Genomic DNA, 22953 nt, shown 5'->3' with positions numbered 1-22953 from the left:
TTGCCTTCTTTCTCTCCTCTGCCTTGACCTCCAGCCATAGCAATACATATTATGAGCTAGTATATGGGTTGTGTGTACCGTCAGGGCACTTTATCTCAGTCGACATCAGTTGACCGGAACAGAGCCGCAAAAACTTAAGCAACGGCCCATATGTACCAAAGTAACCCAAATGGAAGTGTAAATTTGAAGATGACTTAAATAGTAAACACTCAGTGTTTTAACTCCTGGCATCCCACTTATTACTGCCCAGCAGATTTTTAATGTGTTGCTCACAATGAGTGGATGAGCATTTGTTATGTTTAAGCCAGGGTTCCTTTAATTTCTATTTTGTCTTTATTTTTTAATTCATACATAATTTCTAATTTATTCATACATGATTTCTGTTTAAATTATTATCTATTTTTATTATTTGTCTAATTATCTATTGCACATTATTTTAATTGTTGTTTTAATTTATCGATTATTTGATTTCTATGTGGGTAATCTTGTTTTCTTATGTTCTTGGTGTTTTGACCACCACCACCACCATTACCTCACTGCTAAGGTGCTGCCCTAATCTTATAAAGGAATGCTTTGAAATTAAGTTCCTTTTGGTTCATTTAAATGCAGTTTGGGCGAATTGAGATTAGTTATTGTGACTATTGCCTTTTACAGTTTTATTGCATTATTGTATTGGGACCTAGTTACCTTTTAATATTTTATTCTTCCTCATTTTGTTAATAAAATTTTTTATAAAGATTTTTTTTTACTTTACCACCCATGTGTTGATGGTAATCCCCCTCCCTTTTGGGGACATTTTGAATATTTTTTAGACCTTGGGCATCATGTATAATGCCACGCATAGAATTCACACTAAAACATGGTGTACGGACAAAACTGGAAATGTGAGTCCCAGTGAACACGAAATTTCACGCACGTGCAAGCACCTACAGCCCCACCCCAACTCCTCCCTGAATTTTGCATATTTGAATATGCAAATCAACAGAAATAGCCCCTTTCGTTCAGTGTTTTGTTAAAAACATGAATAAAAAAGAAGAATTTTAGAAACTGCAAAGTGGAGGCAAGGAAAAATGTTCTATTTTGTTAGCTTAAGCAGTGGTATAAACAACAAAAGGAATTTGCTCAAGCGATACAAACTCGAAAGTTCAAGTTCAGAAAGTTGTACAGTGTTCGAAATATAAAAGAAGTGGTCAGATATCAAAGTTGACATGAAAAGGCAAGTCACAGCCCTCCATCTGTTTATTCTGTTTCAGACAATATTACAAAAGCTGACCTGCAGGGCGAGGATGTGAATCTATGCAGTGATACATTGACATCTTCAGATGCTGGCTGCACTCACACCTCTGCTTCGGAAACTGCCAGGCGACCATCTGACTGTGTGCTTTTGGATGCTGTTCTGGAGTCACAAAATGCAGTAGTGGATGCTCTGAGAGATGTGGCCAATATACAGTATAATATAACGGCTGTATTATGTAATATGGACCACAATTTAAATGAACTGGTTAAAAAATAAATGCTGCATTAAATTACCTGTTTTCACATTCTGCTAATTACATTCAAATAAAGATGTGACGCCCTCCAAATTGGCTGATCATTTGATTGGTCAGGGTCATCATAGTGCATCTCTTCAGTTATTCAAGCCACGATTGTGTGCCAGATTATGCAGCTCGCTACATGCTGGAACAATGTAACACACTTTCTGTGGACTATAGAGCAGCACATTCATAGAGTGGAAATGCTTTCTAGTTACATAAGCAAATTCATTCTCTGAAGGCACCTTTATAGTGTAGCGTTGGAGCCAAGCGGATCAGTTCTGTGCTCTTCACATGGCTCTTTGAGGTGACACAATATCCTTCAAAGGAGTGCTTGCCTTTTGCCACACTAGTTAGAAAACAAGAACCTACGACTGTGTAGAGCTGCCATTTTTATAGGCTCTCCTGCTATAGATGATGTAATGTCAGCTCATTCTTTTAGTGATTCATCTTTGGCTGATGTAACTTGTTCAGTGCTGTTGCAATAGCAATAAGCGTGAAGTTGACCACTCTGATTACATTTGGAAAACTGGACATTGCTGCAAATTCTTATATATCTGGATCACAAGCAGATAATACCATCCTATACAGCTGGCATGGTGTGACTTAGTGATGTTTGTGAAATACCCGATCAGTCAGCCAGTTCATGTTGACAAGCTCCTGTGGTCAAAAAACCAAGAGTGGACAGAACTTGCAAAGGTGCAGGTAGAGCACAATTCCTCAAAGTCTGCCTTTGTAAATCCGGCACCAGTTCAGCACATAGCGCCAAGAGGAGAGCTCTGGGAAATCAAAATCAACTTAGAAGCCAATCGTCATCATCTCTAAATTTGCGCTCTCTTCTAATTCTTCCATTTGCGATGTCTTCTAACAGCGCTAAAGCAGCTTTGGTAGTTTGAATAATTTGGCCATTCTGTGCACCATTATATAGTTACAGAATGAATACAATCAAGTGAATTAAATTTGTAAATGACATGCAATTAATTTTGGTGTATTTGATAAAACCTGCATCATAGATGTGAATCTAAAAAAGAAAAGTAGACCACAGATAGCACTGCTTTGACACTGCATGCTGCCAGTTTGCAAATCCAAGCAGAAACTTGCATTCACATGGTGTGAGACTGTCATGAAAATGTACATGGCTTTACGCCAAGTTTAGCTTATATACATCTCAAAGTGCATGGATATGGGCATACGCAACATTTTGTGTGTACACTCCGTTTATAAATGAGGCCTTTTATGATTATTTTTGCACTTTTGAAACCAAAGCATTATTTGTGTACCCCTTCTAGGCAGGCTGGTTAGAATTCTGGAATACGTTTTGGTGGCCTCATATTTTTTTCCGTTTCTTTGTTTCTGTACAACAGCCATTACATCTTGACTGAGCTTAATGACTCATTGCATTTTGATAGAAACGTCAGGAACTGAACTGAATAAAATGTCAGGACAATGCTACATGCACAACACTCCCAATACCAAAGGGCTAACTGAGGGACATCAAATTATCTAACATGCACATCTAGACAGCAACATGGCTAGAAGGTACAAGCGTTGCCCAGGCAGTGTCTAGAATGCAGGATTCAAACCTTGTATGTTTTAGTCATGAGGGATCCATTATGACCAGTACAACAGCTCACATTCAGTCGTACGACACCAGTGGAGGGTCACTATTTAACCTAACATGAATATTACAGTAAAAATAAATCATAAAGAGACAATACAGTAAACAATACAGTCACAGTTTATGTGAGATTAATGCACTCTTACTTTTTAAGGTCTACTATGGAGCTATCATCAGTGATGGGTGTGCATAATTGAGAATCCTGGGTGCACAAACTGCTGATAAATTCTTCATCTTATATAATAAATAATTAGTGACAAATACAAGGCTCATCAATGCTATCTGATTTTAAACCCAGAATGTTATTTTTGGTGTTGTTTTAGCCGCTGTTTTTAAGTGTGTGTGTGTTTGTGAGTTTGTCCTGTCCATGATGGCGTGGATTACTTTGGCCCCTTTAATCCATTAGTGTAAATCAATGGAAGAATAAATTGTGAAAATGGGATCAGACAGCTGCATTTGTGATCCTTTAGATTTCTTTTTCTTCTGAAATGTGCAATTTTTATAGTTAAAATCTGCAAATTTATTTTATACAGTTACATATTCTACATGAATGGAAACCATTAGAAGTCATTTCAGCCTGAAACTAACTGATCCCCCAGATGTATCAAATGTCCCAGCTCCTCCATGTTCAATTCACAATTTCAGTTTAATTAATTATTTTTCTCATATCACAAGCTCAGAGTGTCATATGAATAAAACATAAAAACAGCCTCTTATGTGTTTATAGTGATACACTTCTTCAAACTTGTCAGACATTAATAATCTGCTGTGACCTCCAAGGACTATAAAGCTCCCCAAACACCCGACACAACAGACACCAGGACACAAGTTCAGCAACACACACATTTTATTAAACATGAAGAAGCTCTTCTCCCTCACTATCCACAACAGCACACAGCACTTTCTTTCTCTTCTCTCTCTTCGCCTCCAGTCTTCCTGGAAAGCTTCATCTCCCTCCCTTCCTCCCGACTCTGACTTCTGGAGTAATGGCAATTGGCTTCTTTCATAGAGCACCCAGAGGTGCTCCAGGTGTCCAGTGATCCTTCATACTTCCATTCTTTGGTTGTCCTGGCCGGGTTGTGCTGCTGGTCGTCACTTACACTGTGCAAAGTTTTATGTCTCAAAATTAGAACTGTAAAATGTTAAGTGCACACCAGTGTACTGATGCCAGCACTGCAGTTCTGTTGTTTCTAATCTTAGTTCTGTTTGTAATCCTCACTGCTGTGTTTTGCATTGACTGCAATCTCGTGATTTGATCAGACTGACAGTAATGACACCACCATATTTTTCCAGGATTGAAAATGGCCCATTTTAAAAAATATGAGGTGGACCAGGAGAAGAAATTTGAATTTAAAAATAAAAAAACAAGCCAGGACTGTCTTGGTTGACACACCTCTGCAACATCACATTGACATCAGGGACAGTGCCTCTGGATTGGCAGACCGGGGTGGTGGTCCCCCTCTTTAAGAAGGGGGATCGGAGGGTGTGTTCCAACTACAGAGGGATCACACTCCTCAGCCTCCCTGGAAAAGTCTGTTCAGGGGTCCTGGAGAGGAGGGTCCATCGGATAGTCGAGCCTCGGATTCAGGATGAACAGTGTGGTTTTCGTCCTGGTCGCGGAACAGTGGACCAGCTCTATACCCTTAGCAGGGTCCTGGAGGGTGCATGGGAGTTTGCCCAACCAGTCTACATGTGTTTTGTGGACTTGGAAAAGGCATTCGACCGTGTCCCTCAGGGAATCCTTGGGGGGGTACTCCGAGAGTATGGGGGTACCGGACCCCCTGATAAGGGCTGTTCGGTCCCTGTACGGTCGTTGCCAGAGCCTGGTCCGCATTGCCGGCAGTAAGTCGAACCCGTTTCCAGTGAGAGTTGGACTCCGCCAGGGCTGCCCTTTGTCACCAATTCTGTTCATAACTTTTATGGACAGAATTTCTAGGCGCAGCCAGGGCGTTGAGGGGGTCCGGTTTGGTGGACTCAGGCTTGGGTCACTGCTTTTTGCAGATGATGTTGTCCTGTTTGCTTCATCAGGCCGTGATCTTCAGCTCTCTCTGGATCGGTTCGCAGCCGAGTGTGAAGCGGCTGGGATGGGAATCAGCACCTCCAAATCCGAGACCATGGTCCTCAGCCGGAAAAGGGTGGAGTGCCCTCTCAGGGTTGGTAGCGAGATCCTGCCACAAGTGGAGGAGTTCAAGTATCTCGGGGTCTTGTTCACGAGTGAGGGAAGAATGGAGCGTGAGATCGACAGGCGGATCGGTGCGGCATCCGCAGTAATGTGGGCTCTGCATCAGTCTGTCGTGGTGAAAAAAGAGCTGAGCCGTAAGGTAAAGCTCTCAATTTACCAATCGATCTATGTTCCTACCCTCACCTATGGTCATGAGCTATGGGTAGTGACCGAAAGAACGAGATCGCGAATACAAGCAGCTGAAATGAGTTTCCTCCGCAGGGTGTCTGGGCTTTCCCTTAAAGATAGGGTGAGAAGCTCAGTCATCCGGGAGGGGCTCAGAGTAGAGCCGCTGCTCCTCCGCATCGAGAGGAGTCAGATGAGGTGGCTTGGGCATCTGATCAGGATGCTTCCTGGACACCTCCCTGGTGAGGTGTTCCGGGCACGCCTAACCGGGAGGAGGCCCCGGGGAAGACCCACAACACGTTGGAGGGACTATGTCTCTCGACTGGCCTGGGAACGCCTTGGGATTCTCCCGGAAGAGCTAGAAGAAGTGGCCGGGGAGAGGGAAGTCTGGGCATCTCTGCTCAAGCTGCTGCCCCCGCGACCCGACCTCGGATAAGCGGGAGACAATGGATGGATGGGTGGATGGATGAAAAACAAGCCAGAAAGATGAAAGACACTGATTAGCAAACACAAAAATCTTTATATCCTAAGTCATCTATCTATCTATCTATCTATCTATCTATCTATCTATCTATCTATCTATCTATCTATCTATCTATCTATCTATCTATCTATCTATCTATCTATCTATCTATCTATCTATCTATCTATCTATCTATCTATCTATCTATCTATCTATCTATCTATCTATCTATCTATCTATCTATCATAAAACTCACTAAGGCACCAGACCAGTTTTAATACATCCAGACATTTGGATGCACAACGCAGCACACCACCAATTTAAGTATTGTCACTTTACTGATGCCACATGTCACAATTTCCAGCCATGGGGGAATAGCAGTGGGGCCATTGTCTTCATATGCGGTTCAAAAATCAGCATTTAGGAAAGGCAACAAAAATAAAAAAAATATATAAATGCAGTTTTACATGTCATGCCTAATGCTGAAAGCAATTCAGAACAAAAATGATAATATTCCAATCCAACAAAAAATGTCAATGCATTGGCTAACATCTCATTGCCATCAGTAGTCATATGGTAGTCCTTCAGTATGAACAGTAACTGATGCACACCCTCTTGTTATCCTGATTGGTAATGTGAACACCACACCAGCCTGTCAGTGTCAAGGCACTGTGCCCACCTTTCATGTCATCCTAAATGTAAGAACATAAAGAATTTGACAAATGAGAGGAGATGATTCAGTCCATCAAGCCTATTTGTTTAGCTAATTACTAAGCTCTCCTTGTATGTCCAAAACAACACCACGGCTTTCAAACTTTCCAATCAGATCTCATCCAGTGCTCTTGTCTTACCCAACCTCACACAATGGGACACGGCCTCCTGTGAAGAAATCAAATCCACCAGGTTGTTGAGCTCTTGAAAGTGCTCCATCCACTCCTCAAAGGTCTGTCCGGTGTTTTAACACAACTACTTGACCCCTACATTACGTCACCATTGTCTGCTAGTCTAACAATATGAAGTGCTTTTATCATTTCCTGCTTGATGTCCTTCACCCATTCAAACTGATCCCTGTGACCCCAGTCCCCCAGAGCCTTCTGTTGCTGTCTCATCTGTAGTTGGAATTTTTTTTTTTCTACATTTTTACAGTTCCTTGAATTGTTTCATCCACTTCATCAAGATGTATGCATCGTCAAGACTCTTGCTGAGCCCACCCTTAGTGATTACTAAGATTACTGCAGTTCATGTCTCTGTGGTCTCCTGAGATGACAACACAATTTTAACTCTACTAGCAGATTTCTGAAGTGGACCAAATGTCATTAGCACTTTGTACTTCCTGGCTCGGCTACATTGGCTACCTGCTGAACACTTGATAATGTTGAAAACTCTATTAGTTGCTTACAAATTTATTTTTAAAAATGAAGTTGTTAGCCTCATATTAATGTGCCAGATACACAAAGATATGATAACTGCATAACCCCCTTAATTAATACGTGTGTTATGATCATCGTATTATAAAAGGACAACATGTTACCAAACACACAACATACGTGTGCAACACCCTTAAGGTTATCAACACAGGACACTGCCATTGAGTTCTCGTGTCCCAAAGGTTCCTTTGGTCCAATGGAGGTTAATCCCCACAGAGACTGACATTGACTACTGGAGTTTAGTTACTGAAACTGTGGTTAAGTGACAAGAAGTCTGTCACTTTGTGAACTCTTACAGGAAGTTAAGGACCTTTCAGTGCAACGTGTCCAAATGAATAAGGAGGTGCATCTGCTGTTCCCCTGCTCACCTCTTTTATTTATTTATTGTTTTAATTTTAATTTTTATTGTCTTTTCTGTGTTGTTTCTACACACTCTTCCCACTTAGAGGTCACATAAGCTTTAGTGAGAAGCAGCCTTCAAAAGAGACAACCTCACATTCAACTCAGACAATCTAAAATGAGTAAGAAATTTGTTAAACTGATCTCCAAGAAAAGAAGATCTGACAAAAATGTTGATGATCTTTGTGGTGAGAAAAACTTGAAAATTCTCATTTTGATTAAAAAAAAAAATTCTTCCAAAACTGTTGTACTTCGCATAAAGAACGCCTTGTTTTTATTTATGATTTTTTTTGTGGATGTTGAGTGGATGGACTGCTTGCTCATATCACTCATTATATTGGAATCTTGTTTCTGTGATTTGCTCTTTGTGACTTCACATTTGCTCCTAGAATTTGGATTTTGATTGCCATGTTTTGCACCTTTCTCCGGTGAGAAGGTTGTGTTTTTCCCCAACTGCTCTACAAGGAGGTTCCTATGACATTGCAGTGTGTTTGTGGGGGCTCAAATGGTACTCGTATCAGCTGATCAGTGAGTGCTGACTTAGAGGAGTCTGTGTGGACATTGACTGGTGAAATGAATTATTCATGTTTGTTAAATTTATATTACTGTATCCATTCAGGTTTAAAAGGGAAACATAATAAATAATCTAAAATAAAGAGCACAGACTGGAGTGGTGCAGAGAGATAGCCCAGGAAGTGTGAGACTGCAGAAACACTCAGTCAGATAGATAAATGAACACAAAGTCAGTGGTGAATTCTCAGCAGTCACTAGCCGTCTAACGTTAAGAGTGTCTGAGGTGGCTTGAAAATTTCTGTTGGCACTGGAAAACTCACAGAATTCTAAAACCAATAAAAAGGTAAAGAACAGAACTCAACTGATAAGTGAAATAAACACATACAGTGGCAGGAGGTAAAAGTACTTTGAACTGTTGAGAGTCCTCAGCAAAGGTGTGTAAGACAGCAATTAGCCACACAAGGCCACAATCATATGATATGCTCAGATGAACACTCGGTCATTCATATTGGCACATGGGTAAGGTTTAGGCAGCAGCAGACCAAGGGGACAGCCATTTAACAATAAAAAACTTTAGTTTACATTCAGCTCTTAGTGAAAACAATTTCACCCAAACAAATTCAGTTGGACACGATTCCAGTTTGAAAAGATGCCAGCTAGTCCAGCACCTCAACATGATAATCAATCAACTTGAAGAGAAGCTCACTCACCACATTTACTTATTTGGTTGACAACTTTCTAAAAAAGAAACTAACACCATTTATGATTCAATTATTACATTTCTTTTGGTTTTCCAATTGGAGCACAGGCAGGCAGTCCTCTTGTTCTTTGGGAGAAACCCCAACATGGCATCAACCAGGCAGAGATACAATAAGAAGTCCACTCTCACCTGAGGCCTTTCACCCTGGGCAATTCCAGAGTAAAGGAGAGTCCAGCCTCTATCAAGAGGTTTGGTTCCAGAGCCAAGTGAGTGGGAGGACGTGAGCCCAGCTACTGTATATCTAGTTGGTAGCTCTCCGCCTCACCCTCCAACTCCAGCTCTTTCCCCACAAGAGAGGTGACATTCCATGTCCCAAGAATCATTTTGTGTGTCTGGGTTCTGGTCCACCAAGGCCTCTGCCTTTGACTGCTGCCCACATCATCTTCCACCTCGATTCTGTTCCTCCTGTAGGTGGTGGGCCCACAGGAGTTGTTAGTTGGTTAGTTAGTTAGTTACCTTATCATTTAAATGAATCAAATATGTTGATTAGAAAATGGTTAAACATTATAAGTTAAGATATCCATTGAAAACAGCAAGAATTAATAGTATAAAAGATTTAAGTTAGCCGTTTGTCATCATGGTACTGTTTTGTCAATTTAGCATATCTAATGTTTCTGCTTTTTCAGATCTACTATTGTTTAAATTATACTGCTATGTTCCTTACAAAAGATAAAAATTAAAAGCTATGCTGTCCATTGAAATATCCAAGAATTAATATTATTTATCATATCAAAATTATGGCAGTTTTAACTATTGTTCTTTTTTGTCAACGAAAGACAAAAGGAAAATATATAATAATAAAAAAAATGTGTTATAAAGGTGTATTGATGTGATAGTTGCAGTATGTGATCATTAAGTTATAAACACAACACAAAAGCTGAAAGCACTTTGAAGTGTTCCACAATTGATAAACAGGACCTTGGATTTTTGTGTGTTGTTGAGAAATGGAGGGCTTGCCTGTGGGGTTGAAAAATCCTGTCCACGCCAATCATTAGGCTTTGGCCACCCTGTTGTCCTCCAAAGTGTCTGATTGTGCAGGCATGTGGATGTCATACTGGGCATTGTGACTGTGCTGTTTTACCTACACTGTGGCTTATCCTCTGGAGTCTCAGAATAACACTGTCGACTGCCTCTCTTGCTCATCCTTCACTGCTACTGCTGAGACCATTTCTGACAACAACCCTCACTTTGTGGTGATTTATTCTTTTGCTCTAACTGCCCTGTCACTGGGTGAGTTTGCTACTGTATTTTACAGTGAATTATCTGCCCTGCAAACTCAGATTACCAATGATTGGTCATCTTCTCGTAATGCTGTTGATACAGTTACACATCTATAATTTCTGATTACAAGATGAATTCAGTGTATAAGATGGTTATGTGTTCTGTGGTGCTCGTCTCATTGCTCCTTTCTCTCAGAGTCACACATTGGTTGCATTCACTCCTCAATGTCACTATTGAATTGTTTAAACTAGACACTGAGTGTGTCAACTATATTGGTGGCCAGGTATAGATGACATTGTGGAAGTTTTTGTTAGTGTGTCACTTTTCTCATAGGACAGTCAGTTCCATTTGCTGCACCCTTACAACCTGCACAATTTCCATTTAAACCCTGGGAGAAATTGGTAATAGGTGCGGGTGATCCATTTGAAACAGCTGTCTGGCATTATTGTTATACACTAACCCTGACTGATTATCATGGCAAGTGGCCAGACGTTACCTTCACTCTTTCTGTTTCTACTCAAAATGTCATACATTTCCTTATCTCAGTCTTTTCAAATTCATAAATCTGCACAACCTTGTGTCAGACAACATCTGTCAATTCACATCTTCAGACTCTGCAGCATTTCTAACATCAAGAGATATAATATTCATCACATACACACTTCTGTATACCATCTGACTGCAAACAGGGCATTGAAGGATTTCAATGTGATCTCAAGGGCTTCATTCAGTCTGTTATCTTATCAGCAAAACCCTGGAGACGTGCACTTTCAGAATGTCTTCCAATATACCAGTCATCACCACATGTCATTGCACCACATGCTTTACTCTTTATGTTGGAAAAATACAAATAGATTTCAATGTCTTTTCTCCTCCTCTTCACTGCACCCTTGATGTTCCTTTGAAGGAAAACAAAAATGTTCACTGATGCTAGATGTGGAGAGAAAAGCCCTCATTTCTGAAAAGGAGACAAGGTTCATGTTCCAAAAGCACACCTTAGATTTTCACAACCTGGAGAGGCTCAAAAATAAACTGATCCTTGTAATTATCTGCTAGCAGATGAGAAGAAATGTCACTCTCCTGCTTATCCAAGTCAAATGCACCTGTGGCAAATAATACTAAAATACAATAGACTTACCACTCCAACCTTCATTGCCACCTATGCAAGTTACAGGATGGGATGTATTAAGAGTGGAGAGCGAAACTAAAAGAAGATTCAAGGTCTGTGGTTAAAATTTCAAGAATAAATGTGGTGGGAAGATTCACCAAGGTACAGTAGGTCCAAGTGCAATGAGCAAATTCAACCATGCAAAGCACTTACTATCCCTCAGAAAGCAATCTCTGAATTTATTAGTACGGCTTATAAGTTAATGGAGGATCAGGATCAGGAGGCAAACCACAGAGGCCCGGATCTCTTTGCTGAACCTGCTCAGAGCACAAAAAGAGATGCTGAATCTGAAGTCATAGAGGATTTTGAGATTACCATGGTCAAATTTACCACTACTGCGGTGGGTTGGCACCCTGCCCAGGATTGTTTCCTGCCTTGTGCCCTGTGTTGGCTGGGATTGGCTCCAGCGGACCCCCGTGACCCTGTGTTCGGATTCAGCGGGTTGGAAAATGGATGGATGGATGGAAATTTACCACTAGCAGCAGATCATAGATGGGCACAATTGGATGAAGACATACATATTATACTGGATAGCACCCTGAAAGGAGATAATACCAAGAAAATTAATACCATGGTACAGGTTGTGTGTCAGGCATGCAGTGATGCCTTTGGCTTTAAGGAAGGTAAGACAATCGGGCTATCAGCAGGTTCCAGTAGGAGTCAGTGAAGGGTTGCTAATGTTGAGGAAGCTCAAGAAAGAGTGGCACAAAGCAGATGATGCAAAAAGGAAGCCATGAGCCAACTAAGCTCTAAGGTAGGGCAGAGGAGGAGGACATTGGGAGCATGTGCTGATACAGAAATGATCCAGAAAAAGCAGAGAGAGAAGTGGCAACAGAGGAAAGCCTCTTTCAACAACCCCTTTGAGTTCATAGACAAACTCCTGGAAAAGCCATAGAAGTGGGAAACTGGTGTGCTGTAAGGAAGAAGTAGAAGAGAAGGTAGCAGCAGCACATGGGGAACCCAGCAGGGAATGACCTCTTTGATTATCAATTTTTAAGCCACACACCCCTTTCATCATGGCAGATTTCACCAATGAAAAAGTAGGGACAGTGGTGGAAAAAGCTCAAGCAGGATCTGCGCCAGGACTGTCAGGCACCACATATAAGACCTACAAAAACCTTCTGCATGTTCTGAGGAGGATATCTAAACTGTTGTAGGCACACTGCCAGTGTCCAAAACCGAGGTCCTTACTTTTTTCTACCAGAGGTCTGCTTTGTTCCTAAAGAACTGAATTTAACAGGATCAGACCACTTCCAAGAAATCTCACTGGTAGATGTTGAAGGGAAAATATTCTGGTTCATTATTGCCAAAAGATAAACAACAGCTGGGTCTTCACAACACATTGTGTCGATCATCTATGAATGTCTCAAGGAAGGGAAATAATGGAGGAAGTCAAAAATGAAACCATATTACTGTTTTTGAAGAGACGTTATTAATATGAAAATTAAATACCAATTAATGATAAAATAATCTTTCTGATTTTATAATGCAGATTCTAACAGAGATTGTTACTTCACTATTTATTGTGATAGACAGTGAAAGTGAAGCTTATCTGTGTAGTTGCCGCAGATCTGTTTAAATCAAAGTTGTTAAGATTGTCATACAATGTGAGCACAATCTCCTGTGACTTCACCCCTGCAGGCTCCCACATCCACTGAAGAACTTCAATGGGCTCCACACTGATCAGGAGTGGACATGGTCATTGAGTTGACATGTCACAAAAATGTTATTTTGTCTTCTTACTCGAGGTTCACAACTGGAGTTCAGCTCCTGAGTCTCTTGTTAAGTTTCTAAAAGCTCAGATGTTTGTGGACCTTCACATGGAGATCATGTCCTTTAAGTGTTCAAATGAGTGGCACACTTAAGTCTGCCATCTCCCTACTCAGCTGTTGTCATTATTTTAATTTTAATGTCTTCTCTGTTTTGTTTCCACAGTCCTAGCCTGCTGAGAGGTCACTTGAACTTTGGTGAAAGGAGCCTTTAGAAGAAACAAACAGTCATTTAAACCACAAAATCTAAAGATGAGTGAAGACGACTTGTGTAAGAAGTTTGTGTCAATGATCTCCAGGAAAGGAAGATCTGATGAAGACATTGCTGCTCTGTCTGGTGAGAAAAAACTTGGTGACTTTCTCCTTGAATTTCAAAATCTTCATCCAGAACAGTTTTAAAGACACACACTTTATGTACAAAACCGAATTCCTTGTGTGTGTTGTTATTTTTTTTTTTTTTTGCATATTGTTTGCTTTGTGAATGTTGAGTATAACTGTTTGCTTCTATCACACACTGTATTGGAATCTTGTCATTTGTGCTATAATCTTTGTTACTTAACATTTAATTGTCACTGAGCAGTGCTTTTACAACTCCATAGTTGAATGTTGTTTAAATGTTCCATATGTGCTATTAACAGTAAGTTCATGTCATATTAGTATGCTCTTTTATTATCACTCTTTTACTTTTTTGCTCTGCAGTACTTTTGCAGCGCTCCTTAAAAGACACACATGAAACACCACAGCTTTCAGATAAGAGCGACCTTTAAAAACACAGCCCTCACAAAAGCCTGTCTGTATCTCTTTTCTGTAAAGTAAGGTGAAGCTACTGAACTTATCACAAGAAATGCTGCAATGTAACAACCTTAAAGTATTGTTTACTGCTCTTTAGGTTATCACAGTTCATTTTGAAGATGTGTATTCAGAGCATCCTACAAAAATATGTAAATTGAATTGGAGTGTCTATCATGAAAGTGCTAAGAGTAAGTAAGCTACAGTTACAGCCATAGCTAGAAGAGAAAAAATAAAAAAATAAACACAAAAATACACCTGCTATGAGTGTGCTGGACCTGACTTCAGTTGAGAGTAATGTCTGACATTAGATATTAAAGGTATGACATATGGAAGTAAGCTAAATGCATTCTCAAAAATGTAACACAGCTGAAACAAAAATGTGCAATTTAAATTCTGAAAGCCTTCATTTGAATAACCTTAGCAAGTCAGGGAGAGTTACAAGACCCTCTCATGATGGCAGTCGTGCAGTTTGACATCCCCAGTGACTCAATCAGACTGCTCTGAGATTCACCCTGTTGTAGGCCCGGACTCTTCTGTGTATCTGTGACAGGTGAAAATCAATGAGCTCTCATCTACAAGTAAAAGGCATACAATGAGATTGTAAATAAAGAAAGAAAGAGATGCTTGTCTTGTGCTTGTCATACCAGCAGAGAATGGAGAAAAGAAAAAGAAAGGCCTGAGATTACTGCAGAACTTACCATAGTAATACACCAGGTATCACATTATTGACTGTTGGAATGTGGCAAATGTCGCTCGCTGTGGGTCATCAGTTTTATCCCCCTGTTGTTACTACAGTCCTGCACATCCCCATTATTCTTAAAAATCAGTACCAATACACTTCTTCTCTACTCCTCAGGTATCCTTTAACTTTGCATTAAGCAAACTGCTTAAAAACTCCACTGCCATCTCTCCTAAATACCTCCATGCTTCCATAAGTATGTCATCTTGACCAACGGCCTTTCCATTTTTCATCCTCTTAATAGCTGTCCTTACTTCCTCCTTGCTAATCCGTTGCACTTCCTAATGCACTATCTCCACATCATCCAACTTTCTCTCTCATTCTCTTCATTCATCAGCCTTTCAAAGTACTCTTTCCATCTGCTCAACACACTCACCTCACTCATGAGTATGTTTCCATCTTTATCTTTTATCACCATAACCTGCTGCACATTTTTCCCAGCTCAGCCCCTCTGTCTAGCCCACTGGTCCTTTTCTCCCTCCTTAGTGTCCAACCTCTCATACAACTCATCATACGCCTTTTCTTTAGCCTTCGCCACCTCTCTCTTCACCTTGTGCCTTATCTTCTTGTACTTTTGTCTACTTTCTGCATCTCTCTGACTATCCCACTTCTTCTTTGCCATGCTATTCCTCTGTATACTCTCCTGTACTTCCTCATTCCACCACCAGGTTTCCTTTTCCTCCTTCCTCTGTCCGGATGTCATGCCAAGCACACTTCTTGCTGTCACCATTACTACATCTGCTGTAGTTACTCAGCTGTCTGGTGACTCTTCACTGCGGCTCAGTGCCTGACTTACATCCTCCCTAAACTGAACCTTGCAGTCTTCATTTTTTTACTTCCACTATTTGATCCTTGGCTCTGCCCTCACTCTCCTCCTCTTCTTGATTGCCAATGTTATCCTACAGACCACCATCCTATGCTGCTTAACTACACTTTCCCCTGCCACAACTCTGCAGTCTTCAGTCTCCTTCAGATTGACTCTTCTGCATAAGATATAATCTACCTGTGTGCATCTTCCCCCACTCTTGTACATCTCTCTATGTTCTTCCCTCGTTTTTAAAAACATATTTACCACAGCCATGTTCATCTCTTTCACAAAATCCACTATAATCTGATCTTCTTCATTCCTCTCCTTGACACCATACCTACCCATAACCTCCAAATCTCCTCTGTTCCCTTCACCAACATTTCCATTGAAATCCACTCCAATGACCATTTCTGTCCCTTGGGTATACTGTCCACCACTTCATCCAACTCACTCCAGAAATCTTCTTTCTCATCCATTGCACTCCCAACTTGCAGGGCATATGCACTAACAACATTTATCATCACACCTCCAATTTCCAGCTTCATAATCATTACTCTGTCTGACACTCTTTTCACCTCCAAAACATTCTTGACATACTGTTCCTTAGAACAATTTGAATCCCCCTCTGATCCACCTGGCCTTATTCCCCTTCCATTTAGTCTCTTGCACACACAATATATCAACCTTCCTTCTCTCCATCATATCGGCTAACTCTCTCCCATTACCAGTCATACTGCTCACATTCAAAGTTCCTTCCATCAGTTCCACTCTCTTTACCTTCTTCCTCTCCTCTTTCCTCCGGACATGTCTTCTTCTCCTTATTCGGCCAATAGTAGCCCAATTTCTGCCAGCATCCTGTTGGCTAACAGTACTGGTGGCGGTCGTTGTTAACTCTGGGCTCGACTGATCTGTGTTGGAAATATGTATTGTTGTCCACATATTGGTCTGGCCAAATTTTACACTGGATGCCCTTCCTTTGGACTGGCATGAAGAAACACACTGGATTGTGCATCCCCTGTGGCTGGGTTGAGGTCATGATTGAATGTAGTTTCTTAAAAATAGATTTGTTAATGTATATGGGGATGTTTTGAAATAGGAACAGAAGCTCATGGAGGATATTCATCTTGACAGTGTTAATTCTACCTATAAAGTAAAATGGATGGTAGATCATCTATGCATATCTTGATTAATTTTATCTATGCAAAGAGTAAAATTTTGTTGAAAAAGAGCTTTATATTTACTTGTGATGTTTACCCCAAGGTATTTAAACTGACCTGCAATGATAAAAGGAAAGTGTCCAATCTAATGTTTGCTAGAGAATTCACTGTAAAGAGTACACTTTTGTTCAAATTAATTTTAAGTCCAGATATCTTTTGAAGTTTTGCTAGTGCTCTTAGGGCTGTTGGCACAGAATTTTGTGGGTTTGATATATACGGTACCATATCATCTGCATGCAGTGATATTTTCTGTTCAAGTCCTTCAATGAAAATCTGTTTTATCTCCGATGCATTTCGAAAATAAACAGCCAATGGTTCAATGGCAATTGCAAATAGCAGTGGTGACAAGGGGCAGTATGAAGTACTCTGGAGTAATGTTGTTAATGCAAACTGAAGCTTCCGGACAGATATACAATCGTTTAATCCATGCACATATGTTCAGGCCAAATCCAAATGTATGCAAAGTGGTGAACAAGTAATCCGATTCAACCATATCAAATGCTTTTTTTGCATCCAAAGATGATAAGATCTTCAGAGTGTTAGAGAGTTCCTGCTTCTGTCAGCTCATCAGGCAGGTCCTGATCCTTTTCATGTTCTGTAATTATTTTTGTCTTCACCATATTGGGGTGAGAAACTGATGTCTTAAAATGTTTGATGTGTAGGAGTTTGGCTGTTAAGATTTTTCAGAAATGATTTGAATTCCCTGGGGCTTCATGTATAATGCTGTTTGTAGAACTCACACTATAACATGGCGTAAGCACAAAAGCAGGAATGTGCGTATGCACAGAAAAATCCAGATTCAGGAATCTGTACTTACACAAACTTCCACGTTCTTCCGCTACATAAATCCCGATCAGCGTGAAAAGTAACGCACGTGCACGCGCCTGCTGTCCCACCCCAACTCCTCTCAGTGTTACGCCTCTTTAAATATGCAAATCAATATAAATAGCCTTCTGTGAAAAGATAATGGGAAAAGCACGGGGGAAAATATAAGAATTTCAGCGAATACCAAGTGGAGGCAAAGGAAAAACGTACTATTTGTTGGTTTAAACAGTGGTATAATCAACAAAAGAAAATTGATTGAGTGACAGAGTGTCGGGGAAACTTGAAAGCTCAAGTTCACAAAGTCGCACAGTGCCCGAAATAAAAAAGAAATCACATATCAAAGTTGCCGTGAAAAGGCAAGTCGTAGCCCACCGTCTGAGTGTCATATGAAAGCTGATTAGGGTACAGACAAAAAAAAATAGGCACACAGTGGGAAAAAAGCACGAAATGTCAACTTTAATCTCGAAATTTCCAATTTAATCACGTAGTTTATTTTGCCATTAAAGTAGAACATGATAAACTTCATCCTAAAATCGTTTAATTCACTAGTTTCTCAAATCCCATTGTAACTAAAGTAGCACTTTAAATGCTTTCTTGTGTATTTGATCTTCTATGTGCTCTATGTGTGTGAATCACTACGTGCTTCCGTTCTTTCTCTTTCTCCGACAGGACACATAATCCATTACATTCGTGATATTACAGCTCTCTGAATAATTAAAATACTGAGATGTATACGTGATATCTTTTTCATGATGATAGGAATGAAAGCATGTTATTAAACATGGGAACACGGTGGTGCAGTGCTTGTTCATGTCTCACGCAAGAGGCTTGCTGCACCATGCACGACCTTCGATGAAATAATTTATCACAGCAGTACTGTCTCTTTCAAACGTACTAACCTCCAATTCCTGTCCTTACTTTTCTTTCTCAATATACCCAATCGCCACACAATCAGCTCTGTAATAGACGTGAAGCCATCTGTAAGCTTAGAACGGCGAATCTTCAAAACTTTTAAGGAACATTGAAATATCTTCGTAGTACATGTTTAATTACTCTATCCATCTATCCTTCCAGTATCGCGTCAGCACCAGCAAGAATACAGCGCAAGGCAGGAACAATCCCTGAACTAGCTAGCGCTGCGGCACCGTGTCCTCACATGTTTAATTATTAGCAATACAGATTATTTAAATGAAGTTAAAGTTTTATCTGTATAATATAATAAACATATTTTGCTGCATTTCATCTTAAAAATGATATCGTCATCATATGTTAATACGTGCTTTATAAAGTGGCGCAGGTTGCGCAATATTATAACTGTAGTGCAAGTTTACAGTGAGGTAATTGTACTTATAAGTACAAACATTTCTACAAGGAGCACTTGATGGACTGATTGAGTGCATTTAGAGTTCTTGGGATGAAACATTTTCTAAACCGCAAAGTCCATACAGGAAAGTCTCTGAAACGTTTTGCTGTGGCTGAGGCAGCGTCTGCTTCATGCTGTGTACCGATAATTCTCTTTCCGATCAGCTGCTGCTGTGATTCCCCACTCAGATACAGTGATATAAATACTCCGAGTGTTGCAGTGAGAGTAATATGGAAAAAGATGATCTGCTGTGGCAACCCTTAACGGGAGCAGCTGAAAGAAGAAGAAGATGCAGTGAGCGTAACAACGCTAAAGCAGTTATGGTATTTGGAATATTATGGCTATTCCCTGGACCATTATATTGCTGCAGGTTAATTACAATCAGATGCATTACACTAATAAACAATATGCAGTTAGTTTCAGTGTATTTATAAAGCCGCATCAGGAATGTGGGTCTAAGAAAGAAAGGGTGATCACACAGGAACAGTAGCACTGCTATGACGCTGGGTGACGCCAGTCTGCAAAACCGAGCGGAGAAATTGCGTATGCCAAGGTATGAGGTACCGTGGAAATGTGCGTGGCTTTACGCCAAGTTTAGGTTTTTATACATCGCGATCTGAGCGTGGAAACGTTCTGTGCGTATGCACCGTTTATACATGAGGCCCCTGGTCTTTTAAGATCTCTGTGAGATCATTGAATGAATTTGTGATCCCACATAACATCTCTAAAGGCAGTGGGATTCTTTGATTTTTTTCTCAACAACAACAACATTTATTTCTAGAGCACATTTCCATACAAACAATGTAGCTCAAAGTGCTTTACACGATGAAGCAAGAGAAAAACGACAAAATAATCAATTAAAATTAGGGAACACTAATTAACATAGAATAAAAGTAAGGTCCGATGGCCAGGGAGGACAGAAAAAACAAAAAAAAAAACTCCAGACGGCTGGAGAAAAAAAATAAAATCTGCAGAGGGTCCGAGGCTACGAGACCACCCAGCCCCCTCTCAACATTCTGCCTAACAAAAATGACCTCATTCAGTCCTTGTGATATTCAGGGTTCACATGGAAGAACTTGATGATGACGGTCATATGGACTTCTGGTCTTGAATCCATCAATGTAGGGACATCACGATACTTTGATCAGGTGGTGGTGGTGGCGCATATCAACACCACAGAAAACCAAAAAAAGATCAGAAGAGAAAGTAGGGGTTAGTACGGGATTTGGAGCCACCATAATGATAATTAATTGAATATACAGTGCATCAGGATCACACTAAAATGAAGCCATGAGAAAGCAATATTAAAGTAATGTGTTTTCAGCAGTATTTTAAAGTGCTCCACTGTATTAGCCTGGCAAATTCCTATTGGCAAGCTATTCCAGATTTTAGGTGCATAACAGCAGAAGGCCGCCTCACTACTTCTTTTAAGTTTTCCTCTTGGAATTCTAAGCAGACACTCATTTGAAGATCTAACACGATTTGGAGTGTAAGGTGAAAGACATTCTAAAATATAAGATGGAGCAGATTATTTAAGGCTTTGTAAACCATAAGCAGGATTTTAAAGTCAATTTTTAAGGACACAGGTAGCCAGTGTAGTGACATCAAAACTAGGGTAATGTGTTCAGATTTTTTTTTCAAAGTTAAGATTATAGCAGCTGCATTCTGCACTCGTCGTAATCGATTGATGTCTTTTTTGGGTGGTCCTGAGAGGAGTGCGTTACAGTAATCTAGTCGACTGAAAACAAAAGTGTGAACTAATTTTTCAGCATCTTGCAATGTTAAAAGAGGTCTAACTTTTGTTATATTTCTTAAGTGAAAAAATGCTGTCCTAGTAATCTGATAAATATGTGATTTAAAATTCAGGTCAGAGTCAATAGTTACCCCTAAATTCTTTACTTCCGCCTTGACTTTTAATCCTAATGCATCAAGCTTATTTCTAATAATCTCATTATATCCATTATTGCCAATCACTAAAATGTCTCTTTTCTCTTTATTTAGTTTGAGAAAATTACTACTCATCAATTCAGAAACACAAGTAAGACATTGTGTCATTGAATCAAGAGTGTCGGGGTCGTCGAGCACTATGAATATATACAGCTGTGTGTCATCAGCATAGCTGTGGTAGCTCACGTTGTGCCCTGAGATAATCTGACCTAATGGAAGCATGTAGATTGAGAAGAGCAGCGGACCCAGGATAGAGCCTTGTGGAGCACCATATAGGATATCATGTATCTTTGAGTTATAATTACCACAACTAACAAAGAATTTTCTCCCTGCCAGGTAGGATTCAAACCAGTTTAAGACACTGCCAGAGAGGCCCACCCATTGACTAAGGCGATTTCTAAGAATATTATGATCAATGGTGTCAAATGTGCCACTCAGATCTAAGAGAATGAGAACAGATAAATGGCCTCTGTCTGCATTTACCCGCAAGTCATTTACTACTTTAACGAGTGCAGTTTCTGTGCTGTGATTTGTTCACTGAAACTTATCAAGAATAGCATGTTTATTGAGGTGGTCATTTAGCTGCATAATGACTGTCTTTTCTAAGATTTAACTTAAGAAAGTGTAAAATTTTCAAAAGCAGAGGAGTCAAGATTATTTTTCTTGAGTAGGTGTTTAACTACAACAGTCTTAAGACAGTCTGGGAAGACCCCCGTATCTAATGACGAATTTACTATGTCAAGAATATTATCAATTAGCACACTGGATACTTCTTTGAAAAAACTTGTTGGTATTGGGTCAAGGATGCAGGTGGAGGGTCTCAGTTGAGAAACTATGTTATTTAAGTCAGGTAAATCTATCCTGGTGAAAGAATTTAGTTTGTTTATAATGGAGTACCAAGTCCCACTATATAAAAGAGGTCTGCTCAAAAGGGACTTCAAGTTGGGGCTTTTGTCACTTTGGAGTTTGAGGGAGTTAATATTCATTTCTCATTCAGTGGTCGGATCTCTTACTAAAGTGTCTGCTTTTTATATGGGAATGTGAGAATCACAAGCCTCTAAGATAAGGTTGTGTAGCTGAGGGGGATGAAAGGACTCAAAAAATCTACTGAAGAAAAATGTATTATCATGTAGACAATAATAGACTCAAGTAAAATTAAAGTATCTTAGGTTGAAACTACTCAATTAAAAGTAAAACAGTGGTCTTAGAAGAAAATATTTAAATAAAAGTAATTTGCTTTTAAAGGAAATCAATCAATGAATTAATAAATATCCTTAAATATCTATGCTATACATTTGAAAATATAAATAGAATATACACAACAATACATTTTAACTATCAAAATACATTAATAATTGAATTATACATATGTATGAGTGAAGGAAAGAGGATATACTGAACTACACATTTATAACTACACTAAGTGTAGCTAAGTACATTTATTTTAACTACATTAATGTGTACCAGTGGAAGGTGAGTGGCAGGTGTGTATACAGGATTCTTTAAACCCACTGTTCAGAGAACAACAAGGCAACTTTAAAAATCACCTAACATATAAAAAGAGGCACTGTGGCCAGTTGTCTAAACAATAGGGGCTTGTTTTCAAGAAGCCCAAAACTTAATTGTTCCTCCATAAGCCAACTCTTGCAATTCCCATCTTCACCACTGCTATATGGGCATTTTGATTGGCTAGAAGATGACATGAAAAATATGAAAAGCTGACTGGATGAATGAACATCACATGACATTGAATTGCCAGTTACTGTACTCTTCAAACATGGGAGCAGCCAACCAGCATTACCTCAGTAACTGGATATAAACTGATAGGCAGATCCTGTGGAAGTCACTATTTCAATTCAGTTTAGTTTATTTTGTCTGTCACTCTTCAAGGACTGCAAGCTGAGTGCTGTAATGAATTTACAGGTAAAACACGTACACAAACTTCACAATAGCAAAATGCAAACACAAACACTCATGAATATGTTCACAAAAGGATCTAGAGTAGGTTGCAACACTGTGATGGAAAAAACATTGCTCAGGAGTAG

General features: G+C 39.8%; 1 protein-coding gene across 15 annotated transcripts in view; it reads left to right on the top strand.

Moving 5' to 3' along the window:
- The window catches only part of LOC114642585 (NACHT, LRR and PYD domains-containing protein 3-like), a 1142003-nt gene that overhangs the window by 59083 nt on the left and 1059967 nt on the right, over positions 1-22953 (top strand). For 7 of the 15 annotated variants that reach the window (XM_051921806.1, XM_051921802.1, XM_051921811.1 and 4 more), the window contains exon 1: positions 13125-13554. In XM_051921806.1, coding sequence (XP_051777766.1) covers positions 13470-13554 — 85 coding nt within the window. In that variant the 5' untranslated portion in view covers positions 13125-13469. Of the gene's footprint in view, positions 1-7824; positions 7975-13123; positions 13555-22953 lie in introns of those variants that run through there. The other 8 variants (XM_051921804.1, XM_051921808.1, XM_051921800.1 and 5 more) reach the window with 5 other exon arrangements.

Source organism: Erpetoichthys calabaricus (assembly GCF_900747795.2).
Source record: "Erpetoichthys calabaricus chromosome 1 unlocalized genomic scaffold, fErpCal1.3 SUPER_1_unloc_25, whole genome shotgun sequence".
Lineage (NCBI taxonomy): Eukaryota > Metazoa > Chordata > Cladistia > Polypteriformes > Polypteridae > Erpetoichthys > Erpetoichthys calabaricus.
The sequence above is the reverse complement of the archived record's forward strand: the minus strand, read 5'-3'. Positions and strand labels throughout refer to the sequence as shown.